The sequence below is a fragment of the Hydra vulgaris genome, chromosome 10, assembly GCF_038396675.1.
Source record: "Hydra vulgaris chromosome 10, alternate assembly HydraT2T_AEP".
Classification (NCBI taxonomy): Eukaryota; Metazoa; Cnidaria; class Hydrozoa; order Anthoathecata; family Hydridae; genus Hydra; species Hydra vulgaris.
In genome coordinates this window covers 7,758,813-7,782,315 of record NC_088929.1, presented here as the reverse complement: position 1 = coordinate 7,782,315, position 23,503 = coordinate 7,758,813, and the positions used below count along the sequence as shown (strand labels likewise).

The 23,503-nt window shown below is 28.7% G+C and overlaps 2 protein-coding genes and 1 long non-coding RNA gene across 5 annotated transcripts; all 3 read right to left on the bottom strand.

The window, feature by feature from the left end:
• Positions 1-8,764: 8,764 nt before the first annotated feature.
• LOC136086094 (tigger transposable element-derived protein 4-like) lies at positions 8,765-10,195 on the bottom strand. Its single transcript, XM_065808365.1, has one exon. It carries the CDS (start codon positions 10,193-10,195, stop codon positions 8,765-8,767), a length of 1,431 nt encoding a protein of 476 aa, XP_065664437.1.
• Positions 10,196-11,174: 979 nt separating this feature from the next.
• Positions 11,175-11,957, bottom strand: LOC136086093 (zinc finger MYM-type protein 5-like). The gene has a single exon (XM_065808363.1). It carries the CDS (start codon positions 11,955-11,957, stop codon positions 11,175-11,177), a length of 783 nt encoding a protein of 260 aa, XP_065664435.1.
• An 8,653-nt stretch (positions 11,958-20,610) lies between these two features.
• Positions 20,611-23,138, bottom strand: LOC136085766 (uncharacterized). 3 transcript variants are annotated; one of them, XR_010641161.1, is made up of 4 exons: positions 22,591-23,135; positions 21,780-21,878; positions 20,969-21,127; positions 20,611-20,668 (listed from the first exon to the last, which is right to left on the bottom strand). It is a non-coding gene; the product is annotated as an uncharacterized LOC136085766 (long non-coding RNA). The 3 variants fall into 3 exon arrangements; XR_010641160.1 differs by having other exon boundaries at positions 21,780-23,117; XR_010641162.1 differs by lacking the exon at positions 20,611-20,668 and adding an exon at positions 20,703-20,757 and having other exon boundaries at positions 21,780-23,138.
• Between the last annotated feature and the right edge of the window lie 365 nt (positions 23,139-23,503).

Below are 23,503 nucleotides of genomic sequence, written 5' to 3'. Positions count from 1 at the left end.
TACAACTCGTCGTTTTAAGGGAGTTTTATTTTTTATATGCGTTTTGATATGTCATTATTAATGACTAGCTGTCTAGACCTGTTTCACACCTACCTTTTATCTACCTTGTTATCAACAAAAAAACAATATCACAAAACTAAAAAAAAAAAATTCAAAAAAACATATATCAGTCACTAATATGAATAAAAACTTGTGTATTAAGGCGTTAAAAATCGTCGATTTTTCAAAAACTTCGGTTTTTTAAAATTAGTTAACACTTAATTCTCACCACAATTTAAAACTTACGTTAAACATAATTAACTCTATTGAACTATATTGAAACAGTTGCTAAAAAGAATGCGCATTTAACCGCAAGCCACACTCTAGCCCAGGGATGGCCAAATAACGGCTCTTAAAACGTCATTGCAGCTCGCGAGCCGCATGCGGCTTTTTAAAAGTTTTATTGATAAACTTATAATCAATGATATACTCAATGCAACTAAGGCCTGGTACATGTTTTTCCGAACAAAAATATACATATTTTCAATTACAATATATGTAAGTTTTTTCATCAAAAAATATGACATATTTGGTATGTATGGAAAGATTATTTTAGCCACTATTATAATCTGTTAAAAGTTATGCAACTACTTCAAATCGTCAAGCGTAGTTTTATTTAGAAAAGATGTAGTTTTCAACATAAAGTGCCTTGGGGCTCGGCTATAGATAAGTCTATGGATTTTATTTTTTCATAAAAGCACGTATTGGTGTTTGTTTTCAATGAATGTAACTTGACATTTATAATCAGACATGATTTGGGAAAATTATCCATGAAAAACCATTTTTTTTTTTGAAAATTGAAGTTATTATTTTCAATACCACACCTAAATGAGTATGTTAAACAATAATGTCACGTTAGATCCAGATAAACTATGGTAGTGTTAATTTTTAAACTAAAGTCGTTTTTGCATAAACAATCATAACTTTTAGCCCCATTCAAAAAACTGTTTTCGGTATTTAGTATCATTTTTTAAAAGACTCGAGACATATTCAGTCATCTTGAAAAAATAATTTATTTCATTTACAATGCGTAAACAATGAAAAAACAGAGGCGGTAAACTTTATAATCAAGTTACTTTTATTTTCACACTCGTTTTGTTTTTATATCAGTAGTAAACTTTAATTGACATTTGATTTCTTTTATATAAAAATAATTTAAAAGTAACATAAGTTACATTTAACTTACTGTTATAAAAACAATTACATTTATGGACACTAAGTTGATAGAAATAGTTATTATGGCTGTAATGTATTAAGATAAATACTTTTTGTTGTTAGCACAGGGAAAAATGAAATATATATTACATAATTCATTCCAACTGCTTTTAAAAAAACATATTTTTTATAAATATACCAACACAAGTTATTACTATATGGCTATATCTCCTGCAAAACTAACAGGCGCTTCATATTTTGCTTTTATTTACGAATTCTTTGTTTGCATAAATTAAATACCAATAAATAAAAAGTGTTTCGGTTGTCACTAACAACCAATCGGATTTGTGTAGAATTATCGGCTTTTTTTTTACGAGTTTGTTTGTTCTATGCATTGAATTGCATTGTTCTATACATTGAGTTGCATTGAGTATATATTGAGTTGCATTGTTCTATGCATTGAGTTGCATTGAGTATATTAGCTAGATGTCTAACTTCCAAATAAAAGTGAACCAAATTTTTTTTGCCACCAGCAGATGATTGGATAATAAATTGTTTTGCCACCAGCATCTGATTGCTTAACAGATATTACGGGAAAACGAATAGCAAAAATAAAACAAAACAAAAAAATATTTGTGTCAGTTAAATAGACCTTTTCGTAATTGAGCGGCAATTATGAATCACGTGACCTAATGTTTTTCTCGGGAGGGCAAAATTATAAACAAACTTGGCAAAACGCTTTATCTTTTTATTGTTTGTTTAAATATCTAAAAATAGTTTATCTGGAAATATATAATTGAAAATTGTATTTTACCATGCCACTTGAAAAATACGAAGATTTTTTGAATTTATCTGTTAAACAGCTTGTTAGTTTTTTAACTGTTCGTGGGCTAAGTACTACTGGACGCAAAGTCGAGCTTACTGCTAGAGCATTTTCTGCAATGGAATTAAATATAAATGTTATAGAGACAGCAAAAGAACAGGAAAAAAAACTTAAGCAATCTTATACGGACAAGCTAAAAGCTTTAGATCTAATTGACCCAAACTCTGTTCCAATGGAAAATAGAAAAGACTTAGTATCTGAGTGGCCTAGTATAACAATGGGAAATATTTTTTCATATATTCTTAATAAAAAATATTTTGATTCGGAAGATATTGGCAAATATAAGGACCAAAAAGCATTTTCATTTTTTGATAGTGGTTTTGTAGGCCCAATAATGCACTTCAGGTTTAAAAAAGATGTTTTATTCGCATATTCTGAAGCGTGTGGTTCGCCAAAAATTCACAAAAAAAGAAAGCTTTGGATTGCCTTTTGTAATAATGATATTCTTTCTGCTTGGTGTTCGTGTATGGCTGGAGCTTTTGAAGTTAATAATCATATCATTGCCACCCTTTATAAAATGGAATATGCTAATAACAAAGGTTGGTGTAATCCAACATGCACAGAACAAGCTTGTGTCTGAAATAAGTCTTCTAGAAAAGATATAATCCGTGCTTAATAACTCACCTAGTTGTTAGGAAAAAAATTGCAAACAATGAAAAAAATGGTAACAATAAGGAAAACACTAGGATGAAAGCATCGCAAGAATTCGATCCAAGAATCGAAAGTCATCGTGAATTTAATGAACATTCATTTGAAACTTTTTTAAACAACATTCATATATCTGAGCCTTCTGCTGTAATATTTAAATCAAAAATTAAAAAAAACTGATGAAAATATTGTAAGTAATCCTGATCTTGAAAAGCTATCATTTGAAATACTTTTAGACCATCCTAACGCTGACGAGTCAACATTAGGCTAAATATTATTAGAAAAAATGGTTTTAACACATGAAACAATTAAAAACGTGGAATATAACACAAGAGATCAAACTAAAATCAATACCTGGTTTCAAATGAGAAAGGGGAGGATAACTGCATCCAAACATCACAGAATATATACCAAAGTTAATACTCTTTCTAGAAATACAAGTTCTAAGAAGCCTAAAACAACTCCTCTTGTTGCTGAGATTTTATACCCTCATAAAAAAACATTTGTTACTGCTTCTATCAAATGGGGAATTGATCATGAGCAAGATGCTATAAAAAAATTTTATGCAGAGCATGTATCAAATCACACTGATTTAAAAATTGAAAAAAGTGGTCTCTTTATTTTGTATGACAGACCTTACATTGCTTGCTCCCCAGATGGATTTATGGTATGCAAATGTCATGGTAGAATGTGTTTAGAAGTTAAATGTCCTTTTAAAATTTTTAATAAAACAATCAAAGAAGGAGCTAGTGAATGTAATTTCTTTACAATAAAAAATGATCAAATAACATTAAATAAGTGTCATAAATATTACACACAGATTAATTCCCAAATGACAATTACAAATTGCAAGACAGCATATTTTATTGTTTGGACGCTTAAGGACTTATATGTTGAAGTAAACGAATTTGATCAAGTGCTCTGGGATACGGTGAAAATAAATTTAGATATTTTTTTCAAAACATATGTTTCTCCAGCATTACTACTAATAAAACCTATAACATTCTGTAGAAAATGCGATAAACTTATACTCGAAGATCCAGAAATCAATGTTAAAGAATTTAATGAATTTAGCAGTATTTAATGTGTAGTATGTTGCGCTTGGTTTCACTGTTCATGTCAAAATTTTAAAAAAGAAGACAATGAGTTAATAGCAGATCTAGACTGGGTTTGTTGCATGTGCTCAATGTCTAGTTTATGTTTAGCTTAAATCTTCAATGGATATTTTATTAAGAGTTGTAGATAAATATGTTGTTTTTATTTACATTTTTTAAAATTCTTTCTGCATTTTCAAAAGATTTTCAAAAAAAAGTTTTTTCGGGGCTGGTTTGGTTTAAAAAAAACAACTAATTTTTTACACATCTTTCAAACCCTAGTTGATATAAACTCATGTTATAATAATAACCTAAAGATTGGACAGTGGAACATTATATTATATAATAAAAAAACTATTTAGTAAACTAAATTTGTTTAATGAACTATTTAGAAACTAATGGTTTTCTCAAGTTTGATATAGCAGCACATACGCGTAGTATACTATTCATGATAGGTAGGTATAGTAATGGCTGTGTTATTTTTAAAATACGGAAATGTTTTATCCTTTTTATTGCTTGCTCCACATAAATACGTACATTAGCAATGTTTGATGTTTCTCGAACTTCTTCTTTTGACATTTGAATTCCTTTAACAGCACTTGGAGGTATACAAAGAGTACACTGTTTATATGCAAGGTCTGTCCTTATTTTAAAGCCATGATCTGCCATAACTTGGTCATAGGGCTCAAGTATATCAAGAAAACCACTATTTCTGACAATAAAAATGTCAGAGGCACGTCCACCATAAAGGGGAGACCGCCATGAAATGGCTCCATTCGGAGTTATTGCTATTAAAAATTTGACTGTTGCATGATGTTTATAGTCACTCCACATACAAGCTTAAACATCAAGAGCACTTGATGTTTCAAAAAATATTTCAGAATAATCTATAATTGTTCTCACTTTTGGATATAATCGCTTAAAACAGTTTGGCATAGTTGCTCGAATTGTATTCCGGCTAGGCCACAAGATTAGGCTGTCCAACTCTTTAGATAACAATATTACCCATGTAATAATAATTTGGGAAACTGTTTCAGCTGATATACAAAAACGGAAAGCTAAATCTTCAATTAAAAGACCCAAACGTAATCTCATCATAACTAAAAGAAATTCCTGTTCCAATGAGATTTTTCTTTTAGGTCCGCTTTTCCTCATAGGAAATAAGTTATCGCTAATAGTATAATCTTCTGATAAGTGTAGCTGCTCGACGGATTCAACACTGGACATGGTTTTTCGTAATCAATTTGTTCTCTTATTTCCATCCCAGTATTTCATAACTGCTTCTTTGTGCTTGACATAATTGAAAACACTTTAAAACATTTTTGCATTTTGTAAACCTGTAAAAGTCGATACATCTGAGTCGCTAGTAATATGACAAAACTGTAAAGCAGTATATGTTGATAATAGAGTAGGCTCTATATTATTTTTAACACTGTAGCCTGCTTTATTCTTAGACAAAATTGGATTTACAGTGTCTTTTTCTTTGGGAGAGGCGGGTGGGTGTAATAATTCTTTGCGAGTCTCGGAGATGTGTAATAATTCAGCTGAAACTGCATCGCCACTAACATATGGAGTTATTTCGAACGATATTAGGCTTTCTTCGTCTGAAGAAACAATCATAAGATCTGACAACTCTTCAGCTGTAAGTGTATCCGAGTTAGAGTTAATAGATTCAATCATTTTTGACGAAACAGGTTTTACAATAGATGTTGTTCTGATTTTTGGAGGAGGTCTTGATTGTTTTTTTTTCCGGAGTACATTGAACATTCATGGTGTATGTCAAAAAGAGTGTTGGGTTAGGATTTTCATAAGTGGGCATGCCATCGACAAAATGATTAGAGCAGATTTTAAAATGTTTAGGTATAACAAAGTGTTTTCGCCCTTTAGAAACTGCATGAATCCATGATTTTTTTGTTTTTCCATCAACAGGCAATTTGTGGAAACATAATTTTCCAGATTTAACGTTACAATGTATTTTGTAACGTTCTGAATAACGTTTATCGTTATTGCAAATACCAACTACACAGCGATCATTAACCATAATGTTTTTTTAACTGAGATAGTAAACAGTAAAAAACTTAGTAATGAACACGACATGATAATAAATATTCAAACAAAAAGATTAAAACTTAATTAAAAGTTAAGAGAATAACCAAAGTTATATTATACAGAATTATTTTTAAACAATAAGAAAGCAAATAAATTCTTTGCAAAAACTTTAATAATAATAATATTTGGTTTGTATCTTTTTCTATTTTATTGAGGTAAAAGTATAAATAAAATATTCTTTACTAAATTTTTTTCGACTTTTATTTTATTTGTGTTTATTTTTGTTAACGTATATCATTTTTTAAATTACACACCTGAAGTATTTTTTCAATTATTTGTTATTTACCTGATGTATTATTTCTTACCTTTTTCTTATATGTTTATTATTGGTTTGTTTACATTTTTGCCCTCCCGAGAAAAACATTGCATCACGTGTTTCATAATAGCCGCTTAATTACGAAGTCTTCTATTAGAAAATGTGTTTAACAGTTAGTCAAATTGGAATGATTTTGTGAGATGCTTTAGTATTGGATAATTTTATAAATATAGGTTAAAAGTAACGTCAGTTACTTTTAATTTTCTATTATAAAAAACAACTGCTATGCTGGTAATTTTAGTTTAAAGGAAAAAGATTTTGAACCTTCGAAAAATATCAGAAGTATATGTATTTTAAATATTTACATATGAATACCGAGACAAAATGTATTTAGACTCGTTCCAGATTATATCATATATAATATAATGTGAATATACATATATATATATATATATATATATATATATATATATATATATATATATATATATATATATATATATATATATATATATATATATATATATATATGTATATATATATAAATATATATATATATATATATATATATATATATATATATATATATATATATATATATATATATATATATATATATCAGTGCCGGATTAAGGCTTTGTTTGCCCTAAGGCACATTTTAATAAGTGGCCTGAAAATACAGGTAATACACATAAATTGCCGAAATTCTGTTGGAAAATCAGAACAAAGGTCTTTCGAGTACACAGTAACTATTCCTTTAACAGCAATGTCAATATCTTCATCGGTCATGGAGTCATACTCAGTCAGAACTCCAAATCTCTGCAGCACAATTGACTAAGCTTTAATGCGTTTCTTTAATGAATTTTTCAGCTGATCGATGATGAAATAGAAGGTATTGACCTTGAAGTTTTGCTGGCTTGACATCCCTTCCATAGCATCTGCGGCATCTCCATCATTGATTTGTCTCTTACGCTTTGGCTGTCTTCGACTTTCAGATTTATATGTTCTGTTGCCACACCGATCACCTGCCTTCTGATTATAATCATCAAACTTCTCTCGGCATTCATCCAAAAATATATGCAAGCTCTTCAGCAGACCAATAGCTGGAGTTAATTCGATTGTAGAACTTTGCAATAACTTACTATTAATGTTGAACCTCTGCAAAATGTCATATCAAAGTTCACACAATAGGGCAACTTCAATAGTATCCATGTGTTTGGCCAATAAACCCGTTTCATTCCTTGTGCTACCATTATGATTACAATCCCCTGAGATCTCCTGAAGTGCACTTTGTAATTGGTGGTACCCCTTGAACACTGCTTTTGCAGCATCAGCTCGAGCAGACCACCGGGTATCTGATGGGTATTTTGAAACAAGGCATTCTGGTTGGTTTTTAACATGGGTCATCATGACATCCCAACGATGTGTTGATGCTACATAGAAAGTATACAGGCGATTCAATATGTTACAAAATGAAACTGCTTCAACGCAACAATCCACAGCTGACTGGCCAACTAGATTCAACGAGTGGGCAGCACAAGGAATGTAGTCCACTAAACTGTTTTTGTTTTTCAGGATTTGTTGCATGCCAATATATTTACCAGACATATTGCTGGCATTACCATATGTCTGACCACGGCAATTTTTGTAGTCGATGTCTTGATCTGACAAGTACTGAAGCAGTGTGTCAGCAAGATTCTGCCCTGTGTGATTGGATATATTGATAAATGTCAAAAAAACGCTCCACAGGCTGTTAATCCACCATATTAATATAACGAAGAATGATGGTCAGCTGGTCACAATGGGTAGGGGAGATGGGGGCGCATTGATCGCCGTAGCAGTGTTTTGAAAATTGCGCAGAACCTGAAAGAGATGTAAAAACTTATTAACTACGAAACACATGTAGAACTATCTGGCTTTTGGAATATATAAATATTTTGATTTAAAAAAAATGATAAACATGAATAATTTTAACTTTTAAACAACCCTCTCAAAAGATCAATGTACCCCAAACTATGGGGTACTATGATCTCCGACTTGGGGCACATTGATCTTATATGCGTAATATTATCTAAACGTTTAACACTTCTATAACTAAATCTTGTAAATAATTTAGTCAAAGGGTAATATTGTATAACATATAATACATCTAAATTTTTTAATTATTTTTTAAATATAGCAGTTAAACCCACTAGTCTAATTTTTAATTAAAAAATGTATAAATCACAGCAGCTATAAGCTACCCGCTTTATATACGTTTAAAACTTTACAACTTGAAATTTATAAGAACTGAAATATAAAGACTGAAATAAGAATACAACTTTTAAGTTTACAAAACTTGTTAAAAGTACAATATTTTGATTAAGAATATTTCATCATTTGTGAAAGTCAAGTTGTGAAGCAGCTTTTGGTTTACATTGTTTTTTATTCCTAATCAAGTAATTCTTAGTTTCTTTCTTATCTTTTGTGGAGACTTTTTGTTGATTTTTGGTTTGCTTCAAAATTTTATTTTCTTTTGACAAACGAATTTCATTTCTGACAGGAGTTTCAGTCAAGATCCTTGTTTTTAACTGCCTACTTTTAACATTTTTTTTTTCTGGCAGATGCTTTTGGGTAAGGTTTTAAAACCTCAGGTGAGATTATAGAAGCAACACTTGTTGACACTTTGTTTAAAATACTTGTTTCAATATTTACTATAGTTATTTCAGACTCTATGTGATTAACATGTGCTGGTATCATTTCAGATTCCATGTTGTTGACAGGAGTGATAGTAACTGTATCTGGAGCAGCTCTATCTGTAACTGATGATGGTAAATATTCGTCATCTTTGAAAATTTCAGAATTGAATGGCTCAATGCCAGCTACTCTTAATCCTGTCTGTATATTAGATGGTGAGAAAGCTTTTGTATACGGTTTTCGAACTATTGAAACAATATCATAAATGGCCATTGGTCTTGGGTTTGAAACCATCCAATTATCACATGCAGAATTGTAAAACCTTTTCAATGGTCCAAAAACAGTTCTATCTAATGGCTGCAATTTATGGCTGCAATGGGGAGGAAAACTTATCATTGTAATTCCGTGTTGAATTACAAGCTCCAAGCCTTTAACAGAAATATGACTTTCATGATTGTCGAGAAGTAACAAAACAGGAGATTCCTGAGAACAGTTTGAATATTTAACAAAATGTTTAATCCATTCTATGAAAATTTCTGAGTTCATCCAACGAGAAGGATTTGCAAATCCCACACATCCAGGAGGTCCTTCCTTAATCCTGTAATCATGAAACTTTACCCTAGGAAAAATAAATAATGGAGGAATGGAATTTCCAATAGCATTAGAGGCACAACATGCAGTTACCAATGTTCCTCGTTCTGCAGATGTGATTCTTCCAACTTGTTTGCTTCCTCTACCAGCTAAAACCTTTACCGGCTTTTGAACGGTTGTTAAACCAGTTTCATCAACATTATATATACAGTTAGGATTATATTTATATCGATTTCTTACCGTTTTAAGATTTTGAAAAAACTCTCTTACAGTGTGTTTGTTAAAAGCTGTTGATCGAGCGAAGCTCGTTGCTTCAGGTGTTCGTAGAGACAACTCTGGTTGTCTTTTCATAAAACCTTGCAACCAATCAATGCCTGCAATTTTATTTTTGATCCATGATGATGGGCATATCTTATTGTTTTTTAAAGCAAATTCATATGTTAATAACCGCGTTGACCTAGTTGAAAGGCCATAGTTCATTTTTGATGCAATTAGTAAATAACTTGATAAACTTTTTTCATCTTCTGCTGTAAAAACTTGTCTATTGTTGTAGTTAGGCTTGAAAGCTTCATTTGGATTAAGCCTCTTTTTACGACAATATCTTTTTAAAGTCATTCTATCTATGTTAAACTGACGTGCTACAACATTCAGTTGTGTTCCTTCTAAAACTTTATTAACAGCTACTTTCATTGTTTCACTTGGTATAGCAACTTTATTTGTTTTTTTAATTCTATTTCTAACCATTTTAAGATCTGTAAAAAAATATATCAATAAAAACATATGTTTTTAATAAATGCTAATATTTAACATAATAATATTATGTTAAATATTTTTTAATTATTATGTTAAATATTATTCTTTTGATATTATAAAATAATAGTATTATTATTACTAGCTTATAACATAAGTAGATTTAAAAAATGAAATGCTAAAAGCTATTGTTTGTTTATATATAGTTTTTTTTTAAATTATAAATACAATTCCATTCGTTTAACTGTATTGCTTATAAACAAAAACATGGGGCACTTCGTCTTCTATGGGGCACTTTGATCCTCCGATCAATGGGCCCCGCATAGTCAAAGATCAATGTACCCCAATAGGTATAGGTAACATATTGATAGCAATATCTACTGTATAAATTGCAGCCAAATAAAAATTATATATTATATTATACACCTAACACTTACAAATTTAAAATAAAATTGTTGTTAACCCATACAGACATCTAAATAAAAATATATTTGAATTATAGTGCAATTTAAAAAAATCACTTTTTATGACGAAAAACAATATTTTCTTTATTTTTTTTGACGCTGATAACCTTATGAAAAAATATTACGAATAATCAATTAGGGAAGCTTAATGGTTAATTAAATTGCAACCTCACTTCTAGTAAGGCAAAAATGAACGAGTAAAAGCCAAAAGATCATACTGCCCCGGCAATCAATGCGCCCCCATCTCCCCTAATATCAGGAGTGGAATCTACTGAAACTGAAAAATACCGTGACTTTGAAACCTCATCCTTTATGAAACCCATAACTTGTTCACCCATCATTGCAATTAATTCTTCACAGATTATTTTTGATAAATATGATGTGTGACCGTGTCCGCGATTGCCATGAGTACAGATGTGCTGGGACAAAAATGGATCAAATTGACCATTCAGCTCCAAGATGCCCAAATAATTCCCATTTTCTCTGGAGCCAACAACTTCATTGCTACCTCAAAGAGGGAGACCTCTCTCACAAAGAAAAGTAATAGTTGCAACACAGCGTGACAAGACATTTCTCCAGTAATTGCGCTGCTCCAACATATTGTTGTGTAATTGCTTGTCAACTCTCCCAGCAGCAACACTTCTTTGACATAAAGTGAGAACTGATTGTATGTGCTTTGCACTGATTTCATGGGATTTTAAGTATTGTGTCATATTCTTCCAATCCTTAAATCCTGAGCCAGACAACTGTGACCGGTCAGATAAAAACAGAATGCAGGGAAAGCAGAAGACACATGTCTTGGCTGGAGAATAAACAAGCCAGTCACGATCAACGATATCACCATTTGGCAAAACCCGTTTGAAGACACTAGAATTTAGGAAGCAATTCACTCCACTGTATTCCCACTTTTTTTCTGGATAACTGTCTGCCAAGTTTCGAAAATGGATTGTTCCAAGGCTGATGCACATGTTACGCACATGATCTGTTATGTCATCAAAACTCCCAACATCATTGGGAATGGTTCCTGAACCAGTATCAGCACTGTCTTCAAATTTTTTAGTATGTCCAAGTTCAAATGCAATTTTTGCAGCCTCTTCCTTGTGATCAATGTCTACCTGAGATGTTGATGAGGATGGTGGGGAATTGAGAGTAATATTATCAGTAGCATCAAACTTGTTCGTGGCAGTAAAAAATGAATCGATTTTGGGTATTTTCTTTAACAGTTTATCTTCATCATGCATTTTCTTCTCTAACTCCTTCGCTCGCTCCCAACCACCTTTACGTATCGACATTAATCTAAAAGTAAAACGTAAAAGTGATCTTTAAAAACGTATTTTTATGTATTCAATAGCATAATTATTCGATTTAAAAATAATTGATTCATAAAGTCATATCATAAAATAATGTAAAATTTTAAAAATTGATTTCTTGTGAACTGCATGATAAGAACATACAAAACCTATATATAATATAGATTTTAATATTCGAAATAATAATTTAAAATCAAACTACCAGTATACCAGAAGAAAATCATTTGATGATATTGGTTTTGAACTACCAGAATAAACACCAATTATGAATTCAGATGATGGGATTTCTAGAATGCACCCACATATAACCCAAAAACATTTCACTGTGCTGTTAAAGAGAGGTAATCCACCAATAAATAGACAAAGACTCAACTTGGAAAGATCAGAATTTATATTTTGTTCAATTAAAATAATAATTACAACAGAAATCTAACAATAATGATGGCAGCGTCAACATAATTCATTAATGATTATAGATTCCTATAAGTGAAGGATTTTATATTTGTTTATTTCAGGAGCATGGTGTTCAAAAATTCATTCAAATTACTCACTGGAATTGATTGTTTGACTTATTAATGATCTGCTTCTTATACCCCTAGGTCACAGAACTGAAGTTCTATATGTATAGTATATGTATAGTATATATACGTTTTCTATGTTATAGCAAGAACTAATTTATAAATTAAAATAATATTAATTAGAATATGTAAAATGGATATGTGATATAATAATGATTAAACATATTGTTTTATATATATATGATAAAAAATCATACATATATATATAGATAATAATGTATGATAGTGAAAGTCAAAATGAAAGTTACTCAGTATAGTTAAGATACATGGATCTTATCCATATTATATTAGTGAGCTTTATTATATTAATATCAACAATAAATAAAATATGTGACAAATATGTTTTGATAGAAACATTTAAAACAAAAAATATATAAAAATTTATATATATATATATATATATATATATATATATATATATATATATATATATATATTGAACGTCGTAATAGCATAAAATAAGTAATTATTTTTAAAAATAACACGAAGTTTTTTATTTTTGACATGTTTCGTAAGATTTTATTTACATTTTCAAAAGATTATTTTACAATAATAAAAAACTCTGAAATATATATTAAAAAATAGAAGTCTTTACAGAGAAATATTAACGGACACAAAATTATACATAATAAACCAATATATTTATTACAAAATAACTCGGTAAATAACCAATTAAAATAACCAACTGTCAAAAAAAATATAGATATATATATATAAATAAACTGACAGTATTATTAAATAGATAAGTTTATAGTATAATGTAAAGCTTGTTTATTAAGTGAGGGACTTTCTCATTTAATGTGGAGGGCTTCTTTTATCTTTAATTTGTGTTTGTTTGGGGCATTATCCAAAATCTCAAAAGAATCACAGTTAGCCAAATTTTTACAATTAAGAGATAAATTTAAGTGTTTAAATATATGAGATTGTTTATCACTTTTAAGGTGCTCATTTATTCTAGTTGCCAAGTATTTGGAGGTTTCTCCAATATAACTGGCTGGCTGTAATGCCAGTTATATGTAAATAAAATTTTACGAAACATGTCAAGAATAAAAAACATCGCGTTATTTTTAAAAATAATTATATATATATATATATATATATATATATATATATATATATATATATATATATATATATATATATATATATACATATAATGAAGCGGGGTCAAAACAGCCCCCGTAAGGTTTAGATTAATAAAATGTAAAAATAAAAACGACCTGTGTTTTTTTATCTGTGTATTTCAACAACCAACAATAACAAAAAAAAGCTTTTAATTTTAGCAATTTAGAAAAAAATGCAACAGTTTTTGAAAATGTAGTTTAATTATAAATAAAATTTAAATTACACATAATCGGAAAAGTAGGTACATGTTTCCATTGCGTGAAGTTAGGTCCCGTAAACTGTTCCGCAATTGTCCCGCAAGCTGTCCAGTACTGAGTTAACATAATTAATTTTAGGATTTATATATTTGTATATAATTTATTTATTTAAATATTTATATAAGATTTATATATTTAAACACAGAAAAGTTTAGAATAGGTGTAGCGCAATTGTCTATGCGGTTTTTGGGGTGCATTTATTTTTGCAGATTATCTATATGTAAGATGGTGTGAAAGGATTGGTGTGAAAGGATTGGGAAAAAAGAATCTTCCTGCGCAAAATGTCACGAACGAGAAATTTCGAATTGGCGATAAAGTCTGGCTGAAACCACCAAATGCAAGGTGCTATACAAAGTGGCAACCAGCTGCGATAACTCGGAATGCGTTGAAACAAATCGTAGAAGTGAACGGCATTCCGCGTAAAAATTTTTTGTTTGGTGTTAAATTTGCTCGAATGACAATAAGAAGATTTTGATATAATTCCTCGGAAGACAAGTTTATTCTTTTGCTACCTTCTATCTTTGTTTTACAAAAAAGTTTTTTGTCACATTCGACACCTAAGATTACGCAATAAAAATTTAGTTGAGAAAGGAGCACTTTTGCTTTAAACGGCTCTTTTATATTGCAAACTGTTTCCTCTGCTTTCTCTAATGATATCAATGCCCTTACATTTAAATTTATTAAATCATTACAAGCTGTAACTTTCTTTTGTTATTGTTTAACTTCTTCTCTATTTTTTCTTCCTGCTTTGCTAGAAGGTGCATAGCTTTATCTTTTCTTTCATCGTATTTGTTTTTCATTATTGTTACCTTAGTTCTCGAATATTCAAGTAATTGTTTTATTTCTTCATCTGCTTTATTATTTAGCCATTCTAATGTTTGGTTCTGAGACCACATTGTCAAAGATGGATAGCTTGAACATTTGCATTGGATTTTGTGCGAACCATTAAATCCAAAACAGCACTTTCTGTCACTTTCTGATGCTTTGTTAGTCAAGTGGTTGCACAGTTAAAGAATCAAACTCAACATTTTTAGTGCATTCAAACAGTTTGGTGTAAACCTCACCTTGATGAAGAAGATTGGTATCCTTAAAATTTTTTCCTTTCACAAACAATAAAGATGCATTCATACAAAGAAACGAAAGTCTAATTTTTAAATAGGTAGGGGTTTAAAAATAAAAGACTATCAAGTGATTTGATAGTTGGACCAGTAAGTAGTTTGTCAATAATACCTAATGCACGAACTTCAGCTATGAATACGAGATTTGAGATATCTTCTTTAATCGCTTTTAATAAATTATTAGGGTTACGCCAAGCATTAAGAAATTCTGTTATAGCATCCTTATAATAGTATAAGGCAGGTGCATTGTAATATAAAATATTAAAACGATTTCCAATAAATGAAACAAAAAAAGATTTATCATTACGGGAGGAAAGAAAAAAATTAAACCATGATGCAACACTAGCTTTCTCACTACCCCTTGAATAAAATGCCTTACATGTGGTACGAACTAACCTTACAGCACCACATTCTTTACCACTAAAAGCAAAAACAGTTTCAAAATCATTTTGAAACAGAATTTTTTCAAAAGAATTCATAACCATATCAATTTCAGATGCAAAATTAGCAAGCAAATAGAGTTTACAGAAAAAATTACTGATGTCCTTCATTGTCTTTGACATTTGGAGAAAGCAAATCCCAGTTATTAATTGCAATCGGCAAAAGTTTTTCTCTTAATGTTTTTAACTGTGAGTTAAAAAGAGGATTAACAAAAGAAAGATCAGACATTGTTGATTTAATCGATGTTATTAACTTAGCAAAATTAATTTCTTTTTCAGTAGATAAGTTGCTAACAACATCAAAAATGTCATCTACTATGTTAGTAAAGTTTTGCAAGACAGTTGTTGCATCTTTGCCAACCACTTCTGACAAACCAAATGATACAGTTTTCCCACTAGTTGTAGTAATTTGAAAGTTTTGATAATGCTTATGGTATTTCTGAGTACAATCACCATGCAAACAATTGCCTATATTAGAGTTTTTATTTGTCAAATTATTTTCAAGTATTGCTTCTGCAACTTGAAATTGACCTAAAATCAAAGCTTCTTGCATTAACCTACATTTTGCACAGCTGATGGTAGTCTAGATATGTTCTTTTTGGCTAGTTTGTTTAATACTATTTTATGACTTTATTTACACTATTCATACTCACGTTCATTGATAGAAGTTTCATCACTGTATCTGCCATCTTCAAATGTTATTACTTCCTCATCATCCAACAAAGAAACCAATTTTTGAAGTTCTTGATTCTCTTCTTTTAAAATGTTTGTCTTAATATATAACAAAACAACTTCCTTCTCTAAACTTTTAACATCTTTGATAGTGTAGTCATTAATATAGTTGGTTTTATTTTGCAAAATAAATTTTAAACTACTCGCTTTTTTTTGCAGCTTTATTTTCTTATTTTTTAATTTAGAAATGTTTTTACCAGAATTTTCAAGAATTGAAGTTATATCTGTTATTTTATTTGTTAATAGTGATATTTTATATTTTGTTTCATTTTTAACGAACTTATTTCATTCTTTTTATTTCAAGCTGAGTTTCACGAAATTTTATTTTTTTTATTTAAATTTCTCATACAAATGATTTTTTTTTTGACTTTAATAACTCTAATTTGTTTTCAATAATATTAAGCTTTTCTTTTTTTTTTTCACAATAACGCTTTTTAATAAAGTTCAACTCAGCTTCAATTAGAGAGTTTTTTAAATTAAGTAATTTTAGATTGTTTCAAATATCTTCAAAATCTATTAGATGTGTAAAATAATCCATTTTAAAACAACGAAAACATAACCATGCTAATTTGTTAAGATTTCGTTGTTTCTTTAGTTTTCTGATGGTGTCTACTAATCTATTTATCTTTTTGCTAAAGCTTTCTTGCTGCAAAACAGTTTAACATTAAAATCTACGCAATATCTACAATATATTGCATCATAAGATGTATCCTTTAATGTCATATATCAATCATAAATACTTTCTTTGATCATTTTATCTGAATAAATATAGATTTTCAGTCCATCATTTCGAACAAATATATAAATATATTATTATATAATAAGACTTTTACTTATTATATATATATATATATATATATATATATATATATATATATATATATATATATATATATATATATATATATATATATATATATATCACGGCTGTTTCACGCAATGTAAAATTGGGCATTGCTAAACTCGTCGCGAGTTTAGTAATGCCCAAAAAGTTTCCGCATAAAAAGTATTAAAAAAATTCCGCATATAAAGTATAAAAATTCAATAACTTTAAAGTAATACTTATGTTAAATAAATATTTGCATGAAACGGAATAAAAATAAGCATTGTTAAAATATTTTATATGATTTTGGATCACTTTTTCTGTTTTTGGCGATTTTTACGGAAAACTTTTCTTGGGCCGACTAAGATTTGATGACATGGCTGCATGGTTGATGGTTGAAATTTGGAATGCTTAGCAATGAATGTCTATTCTATCAGATTTCTATGTCATCCGTGTAATTTTTGTACTATAACTCAATTTTTAATGCATTTATACTTTTAAATTTATTTCTTTTAAATGTAAAATAATAATTTTTTGATGGATGACGTAAGTTATTGAAATTTCAACCTTTTATGCAGATGAAGATGTAAAAATTATTTTATGTACCTCTTGCTATGTTATCAAATATGTTTTTAATCTTGGCATGTTTTATTACCAATTTTTTTAGTTTTACGCTTAAACTTGTGTTGATATTTCTAAGCGATACGTAACTTTATTGTGTTACTTCCCAAGCTATTTACCTAACGAATTTTATTGAAACAACTGTTTCGGCGAGACAAATTTTGGAGGTATAAAATAAACAAAGTTAAGCAAAGTTATTTTCTCTCTGGCTAATTGGATTAATATATATCAGATAAGTATCACTGATATATAATCAGATAAGTTGTTAAATCTTCTTTTATCTAGTGCATCTATTTGTCAGTCAATATTATTTTATTTGCTTGTATTATATTATTATTACTACGTCACTATGTATTCAACTGAGAGGGAAATTTTGAAAGTATACATTGGATCGAAAGACGGTTGGGAAGGGATAATGTGTAACATTAATATTATGTATTTGCCTTTTCAATCTTTAGAAATTGATTCGAATATGCTTCAACAGTTGCATAAGCATTGCATTATCAGTCATATCATAAAGAATTTTGTCTTTCTGGTGAAAGAATGGAATACAATCTAGTAGAAACTGCATGTACAAAGAGTGCATTTACTACCTCAAGAACAAATTATTGAACCAACTCATAACTAAAACAATTTCTTGCTTATGAGAATGCACAAAATGAATGCTTCTTATAAGCATATAAAATCGACAACTAATAAGAATCAACATAATTAGATGAAAAGGGGATCATTTGTTAAACCTTACTCCAGAAGAAACTTGAAGGGTATTTAACATTAGAAGTCAGTAAGATTATGAAGAGTATTTTCGTTATGGAATGGAAATAAAACTATTATCAATTGCATGTTCAAAGATCGTTTATTAAATATAGAACATATATCATGATATTAACTATAAAAAAATTATTTATGACAATCCACAAAAACGAGTTATCAAATTATTTAAATTGCCTATATTATGTATATTTATAAAAAATGTGTTTTTTTTCAAGAAATTATTATATGCTGGAAAGCAAAAACAATTCGAAACTTTTAATCTTTTTTTAAAAAAAAAAATCTTTTTTAAGAAAAGTTTTTTTAACAAAAAAAAAGTTTTAATAAAATTTTGCGATATTTTTCTTCCGCCTATTATAGTGCCTGTATCCGTTCACATTTGATGTAACTAAAATAAATATGTTTTATAATTAGTCTAACTATGTTTATATTACATATAGGTCAACAGAAATATTATTTTTTTGATTGTTTTTGCTAAAAAGTGCCATTAAAATTTTGAAATTCAGCCAAGTTCGTCATTTTGTGCGTTTATTTAAAAATCTGAGCAAGCTGTAATTAATTCATTAAATATTAAAATATAAAAAATTTAATTCGTGTTCATATTCTTTTTACAGAACAAAATTATCTTAAATACTTCAAAAGTTATGCAAATTTTAGTAACACCCCTTAAGTAATTATTTTGAAAAAATAACAAGAAGCCGAATGTCCACTTTGAAACAGCCGTGACATATATATATATATATTTTTTTTTTTTTTTTTTTTTTTCTACCTGATGATTGCTAAACGTATGAAACTTTTAGTAGTAAAAATCATGTAGTTATTTTTTTAATCTCGTCAAAAAATCAATTATATAGCTCTGATATCATTCATCGAGCACTCTTGCTGAATATATGCTCACAGCAAAATTAAACTTATTCATATCGCTCCTTACGCTTATTAGTTGAGCACTCTACTGCATAGTATTCCACACCATGGAGAAAGTTAATTTTAACTACTCGTTAAAAAATATACCAATACCAGACGAAACCAGTTATAAACTGCAGCTGATAAAAAAAACAGAAAACTTCATCAAGCGAATCCGCTGGAAAACATTTTTTTATTTAAACAAAATGAAAGAAAACCAGTCATTAGCAAATGAAACTTTTGGGTTCAAAACGAATAACACGCCACCCCAGTGCAAAGAATTAGAAAATTTTGAAAACGATTTACTCAACTTAATAAACCTTATAAAGTTTAAAAAAGTACACAGCGAATTTCAGAATAAATTAAAAAGAGACATATTAAATATAAAAAGCAACCCGAACGTTTTATTATTCGCGGACAAAACAAATAATATTTATCAAATTTCCACCAGGAACACATTAAACTTCTTAACGAAAACATCACAAAAGCGTATAAAAAAGCCCCACAAAAACTCGAAAACTCTATTAACCTCGAAGCTAAAAATATTGCAAAAACACTCAACTTAAGCAAACGAATAAAAATAATCGCTACCCAGTAGGCACAGCGACGTGACAAAAACGTGAATTTCACGTTATTTTGGCACGTGACAATTAGGTGACTTTTTGGTCCCCATGAAATGACAAATTCACGTGATTTATGGACGTGTTTTTCACGTTACTTTTGGCACGTGATATTTAGATGACTTTTTGGTCCCTATAAACTGTCCAAAAGACGTGCTTTTTACGTTAATTTTGTCACGTAATATTTAAGCAATAATTATGCTTCATAATTACAATTATAAGTGTTTGGATTCGAGTAAAGAAAAAAAACTCATCGTCGAGGAAATATTTAATACGTATTAAATTACATGGTTTTATTAGTCAGTATATTAGTTCTTGACATAAAAATTTTTATTTTGTCATAAAAGCTGCACTTTTGTTAAAATATCCTCTTTATATCCAATAAGTAATAAGTACAAAGTCGTAGATCTGCAACTTACGAAGAGCACGCTTCAAACTTATATATCTATTCTCCCATAAAAGCACGCTTCAAACATAATCTAACGAATCAGTCGATATTTCTTCTATAAGAGCACGCATCAAACTTTATCTAATGAATCGTATTTAGCTGAAAAGAAACGAATAAAATCTTAAATAATAATATGATTATTTAATAATTATCTTAAATCACAAACTTTTAAAACAAATCTTTTGCTAGTTGCCAAAAGTAGTTGCTAACTACTTTTGGCAACAAAATTTTCTAGTGTGTTATTTGTTTTCTTTTATCTAAATCATTAAATAATTTTAAGAAAACAATACTATATACAATGTAAAAAAATAAAAGTCATTTGCCTTCTAATTTTATACTCTGATTGCTAAAAAAGTAAATAAGTATTTAATAAAAAAAGATGTAACAAAAAAGTCGACAGATGATTAAAAAAAAGAAGTACAAAATAAAAAATACAAGTTTAAAAAAATATTTTTTATCTCTATATGTCTATATCTAATATCTATCTATAGATTTATCTACATCTATATCTATATATAAAGTTAATAACTGATGGGCGTGATTAGACCTGTACTCACCTTATGTGATAACATCTGTGTACTATGTGATAACATGATAATTTGTTTTCTTTGTTTTCCATCTTCTTATATTTGAATCTGTTTCTGCATTAACTTGTTCATACATTAACTCACTAGATGCAAAGGTGACAGCCCACAAAGTTGCTTTAAATGAGTAATCTACAAAGTTTTGAACAGCATTAAATGTCATTTTAGAATGCACACAAAAATTAAAACAATTTATAAACATGTAATAGTTATCACATAACCACACAGCATTATAGTGAGGATTTTATATTATGATTTTCCTTACCCATGGTGAGATTTTCACCTTGAGGCTCATTTTGCTGTGGAAACATTCACCACAGCTAAGGAGCCTCATCTACCCCTAATTATATATAATATATTAAGTATAAAACTAAAAATATTTATAATAAAGTATTGTCAAATTAGGTCACCAATAAATACAGAGTGCTGAAAATTCAACTCAGAATCAAGTTGCATTCTCCAACAAGATATGAATTAAATCAAATTCTTACTACAGAGTGCGATCACAAAAGAAGACAAAGAGAGGGAAAAGTGAAATTTCTCAAACTTTAAAAGTTAAAAAGTTATTGGGTCTTACTACAGAATGATATTCCTAGGCAATAACATAACAATACCATTGGGTCTTCCTAGTCAATAATATTTTATGCAGAACTTATCATTTGTCATGTAGCTTAATAAATTTAATATTAAATAAGTTATAATAACTTATTTATTATCAAATTAATTACATCGACAAATTTGACAGTCTAAAATAATATACAATACGGTAGAAAAAAAAGTATACCTTGTAGTAGGGTTTGATCTTTTGCGTGTTGCAATTTGAGAATTATCTGCCATAACGTTACACAATTTTGAACTAAGCTTTATAATATATTTATTAAACCTAAATTGATAAAACTTAGTTATAAGATAATATAATATGTTTGGATAAAATATTATATATGTGACATTTTATTTTTGTCAAAAATGCATTGCGACGTTATAAGATATCTTACGCCCTACTTTTTTAATTAATTATTATAAAATTACAATGCAAAATAATTACATTAGTATAAAAGTAAAATAAAAAGTAATTAAAATAATGAATATATAAACTACATATTTCATGTAATCATTATATTTAAAATATCCGGAAAATTGTTTACGGAAAGTATTCTGAAAAAATTCAGGATATTTTTCCCCTCATTTTCCCCTTAATTTTGCATTCAGCCAAGTTGTTTCTCAATTTTTTAAAAACTTTTCTTAATATTTGTATGAATGATGACTAAAACAACATGAAAACAAATAGATGAATAATACATACTTGTTATATGTTGTAATATAAGTTGTATGTATGGAACTTGTAATATAAGTTGTATGTATGGAAAACTTTTCGGATATTTGGAAAAAGATAAATTTCAGAAAAATATCTGGTATTCCGGGAATATTCCGAATAAGATAATCCCTGAAACTAAATTATAAAAAAATAGTAAATAAAATAAAGAATATCTTTCCAAGTTTTTAATCACAGGTTTTTATTATGAATAAAAAAAGTTCCAAAATACACAACATTTTGGCAATGTAACTTTCACGTTTTAATCAAGTAAAATTGTCACCTGGGCAAGGTCACCTAAAATATACATGATTGAAACGTGAAGAAGGAAACGGGGTAAGAGCACGCATCAAACTTTATCTAATGAATAAGTCGATATTTTCTCCAATAATAGCTCACAACACCAAATTTAGCTAAAAAGAAACAAATAAAAACTTAAATAATAATATGATTATTAAATAATCATCTTAAATCACAAATTTTTAACACAAATCTTGCATGGTGAGTCACCAACTGTTTTGGCAACAAGATTTTCTGGTGTTGATATTTCTTTGATCTAAATCATTAAACAATTTTTAAAAAAGCAATGCTATACTTGAGAGAAACTTGCTTTACATATTGGAAGGTCGTCAACATTGAAAGATAAGTAAAATGCAGTTTCAAATACAATAGCATCATAATCATCTTTTTGTGGGGAAAACATCGAACAGATCCGCGTTAATAACCTGTTTTATATTGTACATAATAACAATAGTAATAAAAGTCATATAATATATATAATAATAACTTCATATAACTCGAATATATATATATTGATCATATAATATTTAAATAATATAAAAAAAGGAAATAAATAAGTATTAACCTTTTTTAACAAGTAAAGCACGAGATCAAGATGTCACATATTATAAAAAGATAAAGTATTTAGTAATAATATATACATATATCAATAATAAATAACATAACACATTTATTTATTGATATTATCTTGGATAAATTCTTTAACCTTGTTGATAAAAACCAAATACAGAAAGAAAATCTATATTGGGTTTTTATCTAAACGACTCTTGAGTAATAATGTATGCGGAAGTTCTAGAGACATTATTATTGCTCAAGAACCAAGAATAAGTTCTGCTAGAACTTATAATTTGTCCATGTAGCTTACTTAATTTAATATTAAATTCGTTATAACATAA

Excerpts from the sequence above, each read along its gene's own strand:
- LOC136086094 (XM_065808365.1), bottom strand. The coding sequence starts at position 10,195 with ATGGTTAGAAATAGAATTAAAAAAACAAATAAAGTTGCTATACCAAGT.
- LOC136086093 (XM_065808363.1), bottom strand. The coding sequence starts at position 11,957 with ATGTCGATACGTAAAGGTGGTTGGGAGCGAGCGAAGGAGTTAGAGAAG.